A 17,514-nucleotide genomic window follows, 5' to 3' on the forward strand; every position below is an offset into this window, starting at 1 on the left:
CCCTCATATTTTTGGTTGCCAGATTCACTATGGAAGAACATTTCACGAAAACGTATCATTTGAAATACAAAATACATTTGCATACAAAAATGTATGCACTTTGAAGTGTTTGGGCAGGGGCTAGGGCTGTATTGGTCATTTTGGAATGGAATCTTTTCACATACCATGTTTCAATGCAGCTTCTATTTTTTACTGAAAACATCGGTATGTATATAAAATTTGTGGTTTTATTGAATGTTATGGTTGACATGAAATTAGTTGGTTTTGGAATTCTACCCTGTGAAATATTTCTTTTATGTTTTTGTTCTTTCCTTGTTTTTTAAGTTCCATGAGAGAAAAGCGCAATTCTTATATCTGGAGTCTCTTTTAAAAGATTAATTTCCATTCTCTCCCATCTCCAGTCAGCTCCTCCCTCTCAGCCAAGAATTCAAAACTGCTTCCATTTAGCCATTGTTCTACTCGGTGCTTGGCAGGTCCCAGCTCCAAACCAAGACCACCAAAGGGAGGATCTTCCTTCCAGACAGGCCAAGGCTGAGGTCCTATAGCAGGAGAGCACGCGTGATAAACTTACTTTGCTGTTGCTTTTTTGGGGTTTAAAAAAAAAACACTACAAAAAGGATTATTGTGGTTGTAAAGACTTTCATCAGGACTAAATTCAAAGGAAGTTTATTAGTTCATTGTATAATCTGTGTAAAGTGTCCAAAGAAGCTTAATTCCTCTCTTTGCTCCCCTGAGCAAACCGACAAAACAAACTGGCAGCTTTCACCTTTGGTTTTGAAACAATGCTTTCCACTGAAGCTTTAAAAAGAAGCTTTAAAAAGAAATCTAATCCTGCATAGTCCTCCTTTCTTAGCTGTTAGAAAAGCTTATTTTAACAAATACAGCCTATTTGATGTGTCCTTTAAAAGAGTACTGCTCCTTTAGCATAGCATGAAGAAAAAGCTCCAGCAAGCAGCATGCTTTTGTGTTTTCTTTTTTTACCTTTCCACATGGTCAACGTTGCCTGCCACACCGACCCCTCCAATGGTATAAATTTTCCCATCGTACACCAGACTGTTATGTCGACACCTTGGGACTGTCATGCGGGACACGAGGTTCCAGTTATCGAGCAAGGACATGTAACACCAGACATCAGCGAGCGTGACACCCGACTCCATGCCACCTGGCACCGATGTGCGGGTGAGGGAAAGAAAAGGGGAGAATTATGTGAGATCCTGGAATGGCAGCAGCTTTGCACACAGCAATCAAAGCCAGTCACAAAGTAAAAAATCTTCAAATGACATTTGACTAATTAAAATAAATCACCCTCAATGGTGAGCATCTGTTCCGATGATGCATATCTGTGTCATTTATTCATGTGCCCCAAAGGCTGGGTTTAGTTGTGTTTTTTTTAATAAGATGACATAAAGAAATCAAGATGTCAGACTGAGAGGGACATGTGCATAAGGGGATAGACCCTTTTCTGTGTTCATAAGTAACTTCCAGTCTATTCAATTACTGCAACACTTGCAGGAAGGTGTCAGGAGCCACAGCCTATCTTGGCTTGCGAGACACAGGCCAGTCTGAAATCTAAAATACTTAACACAGTGATAGACTGAAGGAACACATTCATGGGCAGAATAAAGTCAGTGCTTGCACTGCAGGCTTAATGTCTAATTTTCAGAGACAATTTTTTAATTTATTTTCATTAACTGATAAAGAAAAGAATCAGATGTACCACCCTGGTGAAATAGTTCAGGATGCTCCAGTGAAATACTTATATTGGTCATTTTTAACTTCTGATTGAAGCTTCCAAGGTAACCACTTAGTGGGTGTCTTACTATTCCCATTTTAAAGCACAAAGAGGTGAAATGATTCATTTCAGACCACACTAGGAGTCAGTGGTCAAGCCAGGAAAAGAAACTACACTCAGTTCTGTGGTTTAATGAGAAAACCAGGCTTCCTCACTCTCCAAACCTATGATATGCAGTGTGGGAACCAGTACTTGGAGCTGGCAGGGGTTCATTCCAACTTCTGTTGGTTCCCCTTCCCTTTTTCCGGTATCTTGTAAATTTGAGCAAAGCAAAGTATCAACCGACACTCAGCTAGGTTTCTAGCCATGCGGGACTTCCAGCTCTCCTATTATAGCCAGCAAGTACTATCAGGCTGCTCATCCAGATTCCGGGGAAAGAGCTAAAATAAGCTTTGAATTTAAGATTCAACAGCTTTTTTAGCAGGTATGGCACAGCCTGAAATGGCTCTACATATTGAAAAGTACCTCAGCTAAGAATAACTGAACATCAACCTCTTACAAAAGCTTCCATAGAAGGCTTTCACTCCAGTGGCAAAACAAGCATGGGCAAAAAAAAAAATCATTGAGAAATAAGTCCCAATAAATCCTTAAGGCCTCTATGCAGTATTGATGGAATATAACACCACAGGAAGCAATTTACTGCAGAAAATGCAGTGAGGGGACTCGGCGAGGGAAAGGCAACAGCTGTAACCCCTTACTGGTACTGCCTCCTGCATCTGTGCTCTCAACTACATCCTTGGATCACATACCTCTGCACCTCCCTGCCCAGCTTCCTCTTTTATCATCAAACCTCCCCTCAGCTGCCATCAGATCATCCTTGCATTGCCTGGTGGGAATTGCTTTTCTCCCTCCGGCCAAGCAGAGGTACCACCAGACTGCAAAAAGCCAGACACCATGATGCTACGGGCACAGCATAAACGGCTACTTGGGGAGTTAAAGCCTTTTATGAAGTATGGTTTCAGTTTCACGGAAACTAAGAAGATTACAGGGCTAGTGACTACTGTCAAAAGGGAGGTCTCAACAAGTGCAAAATGCGAATGCTTCTTTAAGCAAATACTGTTAAGTGTAGGTCACATTCAGCAGTTCAGCCTGTCTGTCTCAAATTCCATAACCCACCATTTAGACTCAACTACAGACAGTATTTTAAATCGTGTTTCTATGGCAGTGAAACCTCTTTCCATGCTTGATGGTTGTCAGACCTATTTTCTTCATGTTGCAACTGGAAAATATTGCCATTGACTGCTTTGAGACAACATTAATGTCGTAGTGGAATAGAGAACGATAAAAACAGGGAAATTCTTCTCTTCCAACCTCCCTTCCACTTGTTTTCCTCCCCCCATCTCCCATCCCCATGAGCAGCTGGGTACAACTCTGGCATGTCCTTCTTTGTCTGTGCTGCTTATGATGTAACCTTTTTCCCAGCCTAGTAAATTTGGGGATGAAGGGATTGAGAGCAGCCCTGAGGGAGAAGGACTGGGGATACCTGTGGATTGGAAATGAGCTGGCAATGTGCGTTTGCAACCCAGAAAGCCAGCTCTGTCCTGGGCTGCATTAAAAGGAGCATGTCCAGCAGGTCAAGGGAGGTGATTCTAAATCTCTGCTCTGCTCTTGTGAGACCCCAGCTGGAGTGCTGCATCCATCTCTGGGATCCCAACATAAAGACACGGAGCTGTTGTAGGGAGTCCAGAGGAGGCCACAGAGATGCTCAGAGGGCTGGAGCACCTCTGCTATGGTGTCAGGCTGACAGAGTTGGGCTTGTTCAGCTTGGAGAAGAGTAGGTTCCAGGGAAAGCTTACTGTGGCCTGTCAGTACTTAAAGTGGGCCTATAAGGCCTGTAATGACGGGACCAGAGGTAACAGTTTTAAACTGAAAGAGGGGAGATTTAGATTGGACATAAGGAAGAAATTTATTACAATGAGGGTGCTGAGGCACTGGCACAGTTTGCTCAGAGAAGCTGTGGCTGCCCCATCCCTGGCAGTGTTCAAGGTCAGGCTGGACAGGGCTTGGAGCAACCTGGTCTAGTGGAAGGTGTCCCTGCCTATGGCACGGGGTTGGAACGGGATGAGCTTTAAGGTCCCTTCCAAACCAAACCATTCTGTGATTAAGTTTCTATGAAATCTGCTGCTTACCTGAGAGATAGATGTTGTCTCCAGCGCTGACCACACTGAAAAACTCTCGATCGTAGAAGGGCAGGCTGGCCAACGGGTACCACTTGTTGTTTTGAGGATTTAAGCAAGTGACCGCTGTTAAAGCACGCTGATTCATGCCAATCATCTGACGACCCCCAACTAAGACTATTACCTCAGCCACACCTAGGATTCAAGTAAGAAAGAAAACAGAGTGTCATCTCTCAGTGAGGCAGGAGTTTATAAAGAACACTTGTCAGTCAGGGTAATTTTAATGTTTTGCATGTAAGTCTGTTTTAGACCATGCAGTGAAATAAAGAAGGGTGAGAAAAAAGGGAGTGTGTGTGTGGGGCATAGCAAGTCTAATTCTCTGGACAAAACTTCTCCAATCCACATCTCAGAGTTTTTATTCCCACTTCACAGCCAGAGCTGAGTCAAATCTCATTTGAGTGCTACTCCAGATTCATCCCCACGGTGATGGCCACAGTTTAACTGTGGGACATTTTGTGGCTCCAATCCAACAGTGCAGTTCTGTGGCTAGTTTGGATTTAGCATGTAGCAGATGTGTTAAAAATCGTTCTGCGGTGATTGTAAAGCCCCAGTGCAATTTGTTGCCAGGAGAGGTAGGCTCAGAAGCAGGACCACGAGGCCAGGAGCTGGAAGGAATCACTATTCTGGGAGCTGTGCTCATGGCTGGCCCCACTGCAGTGGTGTGTTATGGTGCCCAGCCTAGAGACATGTGTGCACAGGCTGGGGGGGTCAGAAGCATGGAAGGGAGATTGTCAGCAAGAGACATGAGGAGCTGCAGCAGAAAGCAAGCAGCTGCAGAGTAATGGATAATCGTCATTCTTCATTACTGTTTCCACAAAATATATCTGTGTCATTCAAGCAAGGTTAATCTCTTAAAAGTTATTAAGTTAAAGTGCTGTACAGTTTTAAATAAATATTTCTCAGTAACAAGAGATCATTATTTTTGAGCCACACCAGAAAATCTAATCACCTGTGCAAGACATAACTTGATTATAATCAATGACCTCGAGAGGGCATGTGACACACTGCAGTGAGTCAACAAAGGGTGTTTAGAGATCCTTTGTGCCTACATGAATGCCGCTGATATGCAAAATAACATAATTCTATATAATTAGACTCTGACCTAAAAAACTATAATCACCCCCTCTTACCCCAAGAGAATCACTTTTCCCTCATCAACAAGCTTCTGGAAATGGATCGTATTACACCTTCAATTTTATATACACAAAATAAGCACTTTTCAAAATCCCTTCAAACATCACACCATTAGTCGTTGTCTTCAGTGAAAGACTTTTTAGGGTAGATTGTTATTGAAAGTCCTCTACACTTCATCCTTCTGAAAGGTGCCTTGATGAGGCAGTCTCCAGCAGCTGCAAATACCGCGGTTTGATATGCCATCTCTGTGCCACATTAGCATTGGTGGCAGTGACAGAAAGTTTTGCCTGGCTTTGTGATGGTACTTATGGGAGGCAGAAGTACTGGCAGAACGTTAAAACAATTCACCTGTTCCATCTGACTTCTTCAATGTAGTTTTCCTACATGATATTTGCACCACTCTCTGTTCAGCAAATAGTTAGGACATTTTGTAAGGCCAGCTTGGACAGAAGCTTGGGCAACATGCTCTAGTGTGAGGCGTCCCTGCACACGGTGGGGGGGGGGGGAACTAGATGATCTCAATGTCCTTTCCAACCCTAACTATTCTATGATTCTTACATTACTGTGCTATGGGCTCTGCTAGCTAGTTGGAAGCACTTGCGGTTTTTACATGTATTTTTCCAAAAAGGAAAATGCATGTGTTCCTCAAGTGAGAAATATCTTGAAGAGGCACTGCTCTCCATCGCTGCTGGGCCTTTAAAAGAGAATGTATCATGTGTGATCCATTTGTTTTGGAGGCAGCAAATAGCCCTGACTGGTACTGTAAGACTCACCATATGAGAACGATATATTTCCATAGGGCTATGAAAGTGAAGCTGTTTTATGAATATTAGTCAGATCCTCCCAACAAGAGGCTGAATGTCCAGGAAGCAAACTGTACACCTATTTTTGCAGCTAGAGAAACTGAGGCATGGAGGGGAAGGGGCTCCCTTTCAGGACAACAGTGGAATGTCATGGTCTCTACCAAAGGTAATAAGTAATTCCTAGAAATTAGGCTTCTTTTAAATCTTGTTTAAAGACTGTACATTTAAACACCTACATCTGACCACTGTGAAAGGCTCCTAAATGCTCCAGCATTAGTGGAAATGGAAAATTGAGCTTGAAATATCATCAGGCTCTGAGCAAGAGCCAAGGGAAGGAGCCATGCTCTGTGCTCTATCTCATCCCAGAGTGTGTCCTAGCCAGGGAGCTGGTGTCATTGAGGAAGTTCTGCTTTACCTGCAGAGAGCCTGGGCCGGGTCCTTGGTGTCTGCATCTCTTGTCGGGCATGTGGCAGCATGTGGTAACGTTTGGCTTCATTCACTAGATCTCGGCAAGCCTCTGAAGACTTTATCAACTCCTCGTTGTCAACAACATTTAGCAGATAGCTGGGATGGATGAAGGGAAGGCGCACCACTGCCAGCAACTCTGCAGCATACTGTGAGGGGGGAAAAATAATAACACACTATAGCCTTCGTGCCACAGTTCAGCCACTCAGCATCTCCGCCTCCTTGCCTTGCAAACTGGCCCCTCTCACCCAGCCTGGAAAAACACTTACCATGGATGCTGCATACAAACCCTGTCTAGAGATCGGGTGGGACAGAGACAAATGAAGCACTCAGTGCTCCCTCACCCAGGCTGGTTTTGGTCCCAGGAGACTGAAAATAACCTTCAAAAGGTGGTAACTCTTGTTATATGGCACAGTATGGTGGGATTTTTGAAATAAAAGCCCATTCTGGGCTCGGGCGGAATGTAATGCCTTGTGCACTGCAGACATGGACAGCTTTGAGTTTTCCGAATTAACCTTGAAGTGTGAGTGTGGTTGTTGCACACTGTAAAAAAAACCCAAACAAGTCTTTTCTGGCATTATAAATGTGAAACAAATGCTGGTAAACAGCGTGGATTTCAACAACTGCTATGTCAGAGACTTAACAGTCACCAGCCGATCTGCTGAAAATCTTTTAATTAATATGGTTTATTTGTTGGTGAAACAAATCATGTCGTTCTAGCTTTTGGGGAAGTCAGACTCCAGAGGGTGCTATACAAATACTGACAGTATGTTTCATCTTCTAAATAAATACATTAAACCTCAGAGGGCAAAGGACACCCAAGCAAATGAAGTTGTCTGTCACTGAACATGGCTTAAAGGAGAACAAAACCCCAAGAGAGAAAACTGCAATCGAAAAACCAAGAGCCCATCCCCAGATTCTTCTTTTTATATGTAATTGGTTATATCACAACACAGCACAAGATCACAGTAACAGGAAAACATGGTTCTTGAAAACCAATGCACACAAACAGGATGCAAACTAAGGGTGTGCAGCAAGAAAAGATAATCATCTGTTGTAATAAATATTCATATAGAGGCAGCATTCAAATATCCCAACTGGGATTGAGGCCAGGATGCAAATAAATATTCCTGAGGTCCATGCGACTGGTCCTGAGGAATGCTGGGCACAAGCAGCATCTGCTAGCCTGCAGATGCCTCCGGTCTTCCAGAAGCTACTTGGCGCTCGCTTTCTTTTTCAGCAGTTGTGCCTGTCCCTGTCATGTGTGAGAGCCAAGTCACAGGAGGAGCAGGAATGGGAATGGGGCAGGGGCACAGCAAGATGGGAGGGCAGGGATGCAGCCTGAGCTAGGTAATGGGTTGGTCAGGCAGGTAAGGATGCAGTGACACCTGGGACCACTTCCAGGGCTTCCTCCTTCCCCACCCCAACTGAAGAAGCAGGCTTCATTTAGGAGGAAAACAGAGGATTTCTCCTAACAGCAATTCTCATTCCTTTCCTGCCGGAGAGCCACGTCAGCCTCATGTGAGCTCTGTCAAAGTGAGGATGTAGCTATCTGCAGGGAGCTGAAATCCATGTGTACCTGCAGGGTCATGGCAGCAGGGAGATGACTAGGGTCTCCTGCTCTGTAGCCCCCCTGACACCAGGACTGGCAATTTTAGATACAGTCTGTAGAGTTGAGGCCTGGCCACACAAAAATGTTGTTTGGGGGATGCAAAAGGGATGGGAAAATGTCAGCGCTCCTCTCCTGAAAAAAAAGCAACTAACCCATGTGAGCAGTGAGTCCGTGGCTCCTCGCTATTACCTTTGGCATTGCACAGGAACTACTAGGCTTGAGATCACTTCATCAGCCTCCAATCCTGAAAAGATACTCCTCTCTTTTCCCTTGCTGAAATCTGTTCATAAGGTGCTTTCTAGGAGGTAAAATGGATGCTTCCCTTCCCCAGAGTCACAAATGTCAGGCACTTGGCTGCAGATATCTTAATGTCATTAAATGGTACCTTGTAGGATAGGGAGCAGTGGACATATGGCAGTGGGTGGCAAAGCTTTGATTTCAGGAAGTGCTTTTTTAAAGAAGGCTGGAGGCGTTTAACCTTACATGGGAGCCAAGACAAAAAGTGGCATCGGAACACAGGAGTAATACGGATAGTGGGTGTACAGGGGAAAAGCCAGACAACCCCCATGGGGGAGGTTAATCCCTATTACAGGCTGCTCAGGAAGCAGTACGAGTTGCTAAAGGGCAGTTTAAATAAAGTTGTAAAATATATGGAAGCGTATAGCGTTGTCAGCACTTCCCCCCCGTGCAGCAGGACACACCAGAGCTGCTCCTGATGCTCCTGAGGCAGGTCTGCACTGGAAGCAGCCAGAACACAAAGCAGTGCAATACACAGGCACAAACAGTTGTGCCACTGAATTACGGGCTTGACAGGCACCACAATGTCCCAAATTCAGGTGAAGCAGAGGAAGACAGCTCCCCTTCAGCAGGGACACACAATTCCCACAGGTCCAGTGGAGCAACTGCCTCCACCTCCCACCTTTCCCAGAATAAATGGGGCAGCACCACTGCCTGAGCACAGCAAGCTCTCCCTCTCACTCGCCCACCTTGCTTTAATTAGATAAGTGAGAAAATGTGATTCTGTTTCTCTTCTGCATCCCCCCACCCCGCTTCTGCCTTTGTCTCCTCTTTTGTCTGAGCTCATGGCTTATTTTGAAGGGGAATAATAATTAGAACATGTTGCTCCCTTTCATCAGCTTGAATGTTAATGTCACATATCAAAACCAATATTACTTTTCACTCTTATTCTTCTCTTTGCTCAACCAGTTCAGAAAACCTGGCTCTGTGTGTGTGTATCTATGTGTGTGCATGCAGGACCACAGGCAGTTGCAACTTGGGCTCATTGCTGATTGTATTAGTGGTACATATAATAGCAGTGTTTTTCACCAAGCGATTTGGAGAGGACATACCATTGCAGTGTCTCTAGAAGACAGGAGAGGCTTTTATAAACCAAGAGCGTTTTGCGTCACCTTTTTTAAGCACTATAGTAAAGGGTGAATTTCATTTAGTCTCACTGATTTAAGAATATTCAAGTGATTTAGGCAATCAGCAGCCTTTTTCTTTTGGATTCTCCCTTACGAAGGCTCCCTAGCACCGTTAGCTATGATTGTACTAAATATCCTGCTACTATTATCCTTTTCATTTAAGACTGGAATAAGCACCACAAAGCATTTCAACCTCCTTACCATCTGTTATTTGCTCTCCATTCTCCTGTGTCTTTCCGTTGTTCCTCATACAGCTATGAAATATCTACTGCACCTATGGATGTTACTGGTTTTTATTAAAACACCACAATGCCAAATTCAGCAGACAATAACCTTGGGTTCCTAGAGCTTCAGTTTGCTCCTGTAACCCTGAGAATGTCTTCTTCTTGCTACCCAGCTACAGGCGATGGCTGGACAAGTAGAAGTATTTCTCAGGTCTTTGCTGGGGATCACTTATGACTGGTCTACAAACTGCCTCACATGCCAGGGTGCAGCAGAGAATATTAACGCCCCTTCTGGCCTAAAATTAGGAGTGGTTGACTCAAAAACATGGGAGACAATGCCTCAGCTCCTTGAAAATGGACAACATCATGCAAAAATCTAACAAATTTATTGTTATTTGAGGGAAGTTTTTGAACACCATCAGGACTGTTTTTTCAGGTTACCTGAACCTCAGCATAGCTCCTGTTGGATGAAGGGAGCTGTTCGTGTTTTGCACCAGTAGAAGATCTAGTCCGTATACTCCCTGCTGAGCAGTGACGCTGCCAGATAGCCCCACGGTTCTGTGCAGCAAAAGCTATTTGTACAGTCACTGGGAACACAGAGGAGTAGCAACCTTTGAGAGATGCTATCTGGCTGGCTTTAAGGCACTTAATTCAGTGATACCAACTTGAGTGCTGAGCTAAAAGCAAGGTTTCCAATAAGCTTGCAATCACAACCGTGTTTCATAAAAAACAGAAAGAAAAATCTTGGGAGATCTTATCTTTTCTTAATTACCTCAACATTTCAGAGGAGAGATCCAGCTCGGGATTCGGACACCTAAATAGGTACATACAAGCAAGTATTTACTTGTCAGCCGGACATGTGTAAACTCATGTTATAGTTAATAGAGATTTATTCAACACACTTAACACAGTCCTCATGAGCCTCTCTGAGCTGAGAGGATGCATCACACACCAGGAGAAGAAGGCAATATCAGTGTCCCCTTCTGGCCTAAAAGTCATCAGATCCAGGAAAAGGGAGTGTGTTCCTCAGAACATGCCTAAGACCATGCCACGATGAGATCTCTACAGCCAGATGTCAACTTAAACTGGAGGGAGGGTGATTAGTTGTACCCTGTGATGGGAATTTTTGCACCCATTTGTCCCTGGATGCTGTGCTTAGAAAGTTACGATCATGCTACAAGGAAGCCTAAATGTTATCACTGGGTCACTGTTGACTTAGAGGAATGTGTAACCAACATGTACTTGAAGTTGACCCTTTCAAGCCTTTCCCTAATCATCTGTTCATACGTAAGTTACTCCCATCTTGTTATGCAATGCAGAACTTGAGCATGACAAGTGCAAGGTCCTACACCTGGGTCGGAGCAATCCCAGGCACAGCCTGGGCAGAGAAGAGATTCAGAGCAGCCCTGTGGAGAAGGATGTGGGGGTGCTGGTCGATGAGAAAATGAACATGAGCCAGCTTCAGTGTGCGCTTGCAGCCCACAAAGCCAACCGTAGCCTGGGCTGCATCAAAAGGAGCGTGACCAGCAGGTCAAAGGGGTGATCCTGCCCCTTTATTCTGCTCTCGTGAGACCTCACTTGGAGTATTGTGTGCAGTTCTGGTGTCCTCAACATAAAAAGGACATGGAACTGTTGAAACAAGTCCAGAGAGCCACGAGAATGATCAGGGGACTGGAGCACCTCCCATATGAAGACAGGCTGAGAAAGTTGGGGCTGTTCAGCCTGGAGAAGAGAAGGCTGCGTGGAGACCTCATAGCAGCCTTCCAGTATCTGAAGGGGGCCTATAGGGATGCTGAGGAGGGACTCTTCATTAAGGACTGTAGTGATAGGACAAGAGATGACAGGTTCAAACTTCAACAGGGGAAGTTTAGATTGGATATAAGGAGGAAATTCTTTCCTGTTAGGGTGGTGAGGCACTGGAATAGGTTGCCCAGGGAGGTTGTGAATGCTCCATCCCTGGCAGTGTTGAAGGCCAGGTTGGACGAAGCCTTGGGTGATATGGTTTAGTGTGAGGTGTCCCTGCCCATGGCAGGGGGGTTGGAACTTGATGATCTTAAGGTCCTTTCCAACCCTAACTATTCCATGATTCTATGAAACTATATTGCAAAGCAGTTCAATATAGGTTTTTTTTGTTCCTGGCTGGTAGTTGGAGAGAAGACATTTACTTTGCTAAACTTTTTGTGACATTTCGTCTCCTATTAATTATATCCATATTATGAACTCTTGCTTGCAAGTGGGCTTTGTTCTGGTATCTTTTAAGTCTCAGTTACAAAACCCTCTACAATATCACATTAAAAATAGTCTTTTTATTCTCAAATCTCTAATCCAGTAAAATCCTCACCGGTATTCTCCAAAAGGACTCTCAGTGTGCTTCTGCACAGACTTGGGCTACAACTGTACATAGTTAGTTTTAAAGGAAATATGTTTACTGCTACAGAGTCAAATTTCCTGCTCCTTAAATGCTACACTTGAAAGCTCTGAAGATTCTTAACATTTTTGAAGTAATGCCCAGAGAGGTTAAAATAATGTTTCCCTTATGTTTTATAACTCATCTGTCTCTCCAGTTTACTGTTTTTCCTACAAAGGACCCTTTGTACTATCTGCCTAAAGAAACAGGATTCAGCTAGAAATACAAATACAGAAGTTAGGTTACCCACATTACAATTGGGTTTTGGATCAATGAACTGCTGTTTCAGCTCTTTATGCATAATGCCAATAGAGTTTTTTAAAACGTTACGAAGTAGGAATATATTCAATTCATCTGAGAGTTATGAAGGAGATTTATGTCATCTCACATAAACTTTGGGTTCAGACTTGCCCCACTTCATGCACTGGGCCAATGTGAGAGCTGCAGCAAGAACCTCCTTGGATACAGGAAGCAATCAGCAACAGATCTGAAGTAGAACCAGTTCTCCACTGCATAAAACTTCAAATGAGAAGAGAGCACTCTAGTTAAAAAACATCACCCAAAGTCCCCAAATGGCAGATTCTAGCCTTTGATGTCTACCCTGTAACCCAGGGGGCTGTGCCAATGGTGACAGCTGGGGATGTGGCACGGCAGCCATGCAGGAAGATACACTGGAGTAGTGACATGAATGCTATCTCCCTGCAACCATCTCCAGCTCAGCCCAAGCTTCCCCAGCAGGTTACCCAACCTGATACTCAAAATACTGCTGGCTCCAAGTTTCCAAGTGCAAGCCCAGTACAAAGTGGCTGGTGTGGGGAAGCCAATGCTGTTTGCCATTCTCAGAAATACGCCTTTGTGGGCTAGATTTTCATGGCACTGCCCTGCTACTTGGTTATGAAGGTACTTGCTTTAATACATCTAACTCCTGGGTATTACAGAGACGTACTGTATTTCCAGTAACCTCCTGCACATTCCTACACCCAAGGTCACATCTGAGCTCCCTGGTGTGCTTGGCATGTTTATTAATTGCCTGTGTTGGCTTCCGGGAATTGCATTACTGCCTTCAGATCAAACCCAACGGCTTTGTAGCATGACAGCCAGCAGCCTCAAAATATCAGGAGATAAATGTGTGGCAGAAGATTCAGTTTGCAGACGCAGGGTTCAGCTGGTGGATCGGTTGTGACATGCCATGTGTGTAAGTCTCGTGCCTAGCAAGAAGGAAAGAGGAGACCCTCTGTCTTCCTGAAATAAGGTTTCATATGTGACATCTTTATGGCATCACAGCTGACTAAACACTGTAATGTCATCAGTGCCACATAAAGTGAACTGCTGTCCTCATCTCCAGTTTGTTTGCAAAGCAGCATGTGGGTAGGTATTTCTACCAGTAATATGATGAGAGTTTTTTAAATATGAGGGAAAATAAATCATTGATCCATCATACTTGGAATTTACCTGACACTAAGGCTTAAAGAAGAACCTTTACTCTTGCCATGCAATGTCTGGCTTGCTGACTAAATTATCAAATAAACCCCTTAAGTTCCCCCCAAAGTTTACTACAGAGGTGAGCGGCATTTCTCTTGTTTATAGGCAATCACCTACTCAAACACCTGTAATCACACAGATGCACCACAAAAGCATGCTGCCAATAACGAAATGGCTGAAGCTCCTCACACATCCACCCCTACAACACACTGAAACATTAATCCATGTGCAATAATTTGCCAAAATCTTCCTGCCCACTGTGTAAACCGATTTTGGTTCTGGCAGTTGGTCCTGATCCCTGGGGCCACATGCAGCACAAAGCAGTGCAAGTGAACATGTACGAGAAGCTGCTTGTAGATGTGTGTCCTTGTAATGTCATTGCTTCGGCAACAGCAGAGACATATTTTGTAAAAAACAGGAAAATGTGTTGGGAAAGCCACAGATGAAGAGACTGAGAAGACTGGGACACAAGGGAGCTCCTCAAACCAATTTAAACTTCAGAGAAAAAAATCTGTAGATTTTCAGTCAAGGGTATCCCTTTAAAAAACTTAAAAATTTTTGTATGGGGGGAATTTAAGGAACTGCGAATGTCACCTGCATCCTCTTTTAATGCAGTGTCTTCCTTCAATATATAGCTAAGGGAATGCTCCTGCACTGATTCTGTTCCTGCTGCTGCTTTTTCTTTTCTCTCTGTAAGCCCGTACAGGCTCTGAGTGTGTCTGCAATAGCTTTTTTTAAATCTGAGCTTTTTTGAGCAGCCCATCCCTGGGAAATCGCAGGGGTTACTGCTCATCCCTTGCATTTTTCGCTTTCAGAGCAATTGGAGCTTCTTGCACTTTCATTATGGCATCTTTTTGAATTTGTCTGCTCTTCCCGCAAATGGATTTCAAAGCATTGGGATAGTGTGGGCTTTTCAAAGAAGCCTAATTGAACTGAAATAGAGTGTTAGTGCCTAATTCACTTAGGCTCCCTTGGAAGCTTCCTTTTCGTACTTATTTGAACACTGCTTCCCTGAAGCTTAATGCCCTTAAGTACATTGATTGATCAATTAATTTCCTATTATGATGAACTTAAATAATTTGTACATGCTGGTATCGGGTATCAGCTTCTGAATATATCATTACCTCCTTGTCACCACAGAGTAGCACTGGGATTTTGCTTGTTCCCTGTCAGATACTCAGTTTTCTTGGAGCAAGCTGCTCATCTGCATAACTTTGGAGACTCTGAAATGTGCCTGAGAAATTATGCTACCATCTCAACAGCCTAACTTCAGAACAGGAATCTCCCATCTGCTCTCATGGTTACCAACCCCTTTCCTCTGTTGGATCTTGCCTCTGAGTTGCCATTCTCTGTCACTGCCAAAATATTGCTCATGGGCATTTACAGCATTTTTTACACAAATCCTTTTCTTATTCTCTCTATCACCTTTTCTTGCCCTCACTGACAGATACACGGCTTTCAGGTGGGCTTTGTGTTTACTTAGACTAATTTGCCAAGTCTCAGATTCATCCCAGTAGCCCTTTCTGTTGTTATGCCCCTTGCATCCTTTCAGTCAACTCTCCTTTGGGCTTCAAACACTTGTAGACGTTTATCCCTTTACAGCTGTCATTAGGCCAAGTCATGCATATTCACATCTTTTAATCTTTTTTCCTCACATCAGTACCTTCAGTCTTTTAATCATTTGTGTTGCTCTTTAAATTACCTCAAATTTGTCTACCCATCTCTGTTTCTCAGACACCAAGAAGATGCCGTTCAGACAAATCTGCCTCCAAGGACAGAAGTTCATAGAAGGCCTTTTAATGCCTTAATGGTGGAGAAATCTAATTTTACTGCTGGACAGCATGATTTTAAACAGGGTTTAAAAAAAGGGCACACGATTATATCCTTCAGCATGCAACAAAAGGTGACTGCCATTCAGCTGAGCCTCTTGTCTGTCACGCATCTCTGCAAGTACCTGCCCCTCTTCCAGCACTATTCTGGGCAACTTGTTGAAATATTTGTCCTCTCCACACTTCTTGTTCCTTCTCAGGCCAAGAGAGAAGATTCATGCAAGTAGTAGTCTAGGCTTCCCACCCTTTGTTATTAATAAATATGCTACTATCCTTTTTATGCCAGAGAAAACACATACAACTCTGGACTTGGAGCAGAAGATGGGAAAGTTTCCAATGAGCTTTGGTATGTCTGTGCCCTGTGCAGGCAGCAAATTGCTGCACGTTCAACAACCTCACATCTCCGCCATCCAGTGCTGATGCTGGGCATGACTACAGCTCTCCGCAGCTCTGGCAGACCTTAGTACTGGCAGACAACAGCTTGTTATCCGCGGGATCCTCCCAACAGCCCACACGGGAGGCACCACTTCCCTCCAGCTTACAGTGTAAGAAAAGGGGGTAGTAAGGTGAAACAATCTGCCCAAGGCCATGCAGAGAGCTGGGGGATGAGCTCAGGTGAAGACTGCTTGGGGCTGGCAGAAATCTTCGCTTGTTCAGATGGCTCAGACTGTGCTGGTTTCCAGGCAATAAAGCCTCCATTATACAATATATTTTTTGCATGAGTTCCCCGGAGTTGTAATAAGCTTATCAAGGGGATAACTGTTAGGATAAAGCCTGCAATCTTGTCCATCAGTCAGGAAGAGAAATAAACAGAGAAAAACCCAGTAGATTCAGCTTTTCCAGATGTGTCAGTAGGCTGCAGGCTTTCCACTCAGTGACAAGCAATCAAAGGGACTCCTACAACCAGCACTCCGTGTCCGCTGGTACAGGAAATTACCTAACTAGTCCAGACCTCACATCACAGGCTGCTTCTTTTGGTTAGACTGATTTTGTGTGACTGCACCTCCAGCAGCACTGAAATAGCTCCATAAACGTTACCATATGGGCTGGCATGCTGTTCCAATGCACTGGGTATGATTATTTACCAAATCCTAGCTTAACACAGATCTCATTCTCTGACTGCCTCTTTGTCTTATGTAGATGGATAAGTAACCTTTCAAGGACTGTTATTCTCTGTAACAAGGCTCAGGTGATGCTGCCTTTTGTAATGCCACAGAGCACTTTTATAAGCACCATAAGACTTCATTTGAGTACAATTTGCAAAAATCAGAAGTCAGTCAGAGTGCAGCTTTTCAATTTGCCTTGCAAGCGAATCCTGGCTCCTTCCCTGCCACTGCTCTCCAGATTGGTGAGGAATGAATGAGGAAAAGCAGAAATAATTAGATACCCGAAGAAGAGCTTTTAGAAAGGCAGAGAAGAGCATGAAGACAGCAAACTCAGTGCCCTTACAAGAGAATAGGAGGCTCTGCTGAAAATCTCCTTCCCAGAGGCTCTCAGAAAGGGGTCTGGGCAGGAGGGGAGGCAGTGATGGATAAGTTGTTATAAGAGTACAGCACAAGGAGCTGCAGTGCAGGGAACACTAGCGGTGAGATTTACTGTCCCCAGGTGTTAGCTTGCACCCAGAGTGACACAAAGCCGTTAAAGCACAAGGAGTTTTGAAGGGCTGCAGCTGCCCCGGGGGCAGCGGGTGCTGGTTTAGAGAGAAAGCTCCTTCTCTAAGCTCCTCTGTGGGGAAGTCGCTGCTGAGCAAGCCCCTGCCAAGCTTTGCCAGGGAAGATGGACATGGAGGTGAGACAAACAGTACAGACCTTACCCTGTTTGTGCCAGACATCCACCTTTGGGAGAATCAGAAATGCAGTGCTTAGAAGAAGCTGCCAAAGAGGCTTTTAATCACCTGCTGTTGGAGCTATTGAAAATAAAAATGTGACAAAAAAGCCTGTTCTCTCAGGCAAAGGGAGATGGGGAGAGGAGAGATACAAAGAAAACGTGGGTCATGGAAATCCAGGTCCTGAAAGATTTAGCTGCCAGGACTGCCTTTGGGAGAGGGAAATAAAACCAGACCATTCCCCTGAGGAGTGCAGTAGAGAAGGGATGATGTCTTGGGTCTACTGCAATTCATGGCTGAAACCTCTCCAGCAACATTCCCAAGAGATCCCCCTGGGTGC

General features: G+C 44.3%; 1 protein-coding gene across 3 annotated transcripts in view; it reads right to left on the bottom strand.

Annotated features, from left to right (window-relative positions):
* KLHL29 (kelch like family member 29) overlaps positions 1 to 17,514 on the bottom strand; it is a 405,698-nt gene that overhangs the window by 34,372 nt on the left and 353,812 nt on the right. For all 3 annotated transcript variants that reach the window (XM_061372334.1, XM_061372335.1, XM_061372333.1), the window contains 3 exons: positions 6,322 to 6,520; positions 3,922 to 4,104; positions 982 to 1,162 (listed from right to left, as the gene is read on the bottom strand). In XM_061372334.1, the coding sequence (XP_061228318.1) occupies positions 982 to 1,162; positions 3,922 to 4,104; positions 6,322 to 6,520 (563 nt within the window). The remainder of the gene's footprint in view (positions 1 to 981; positions 1,163 to 3,921; positions 4,105 to 6,321; positions 6,521 to 17,514) is intronic.

The sequence above is a fragment of the Neopsephotus bourkii genome, unplaced genomic scaffold (assembly GCF_033783945.1).
Source record: "Neopsephotus bourkii isolate Nb327-2 ecotype Australia unplaced genomic scaffold, CSIRO-AGI_Nbou_v1 NB_1600, whole genome shotgun sequence".
Taxonomy (NCBI): domain Eukaryota; kingdom Metazoa; phylum Chordata; class Aves; order Psittaciformes; family Psittacidae; genus Neopsephotus; species Neopsephotus bourkii.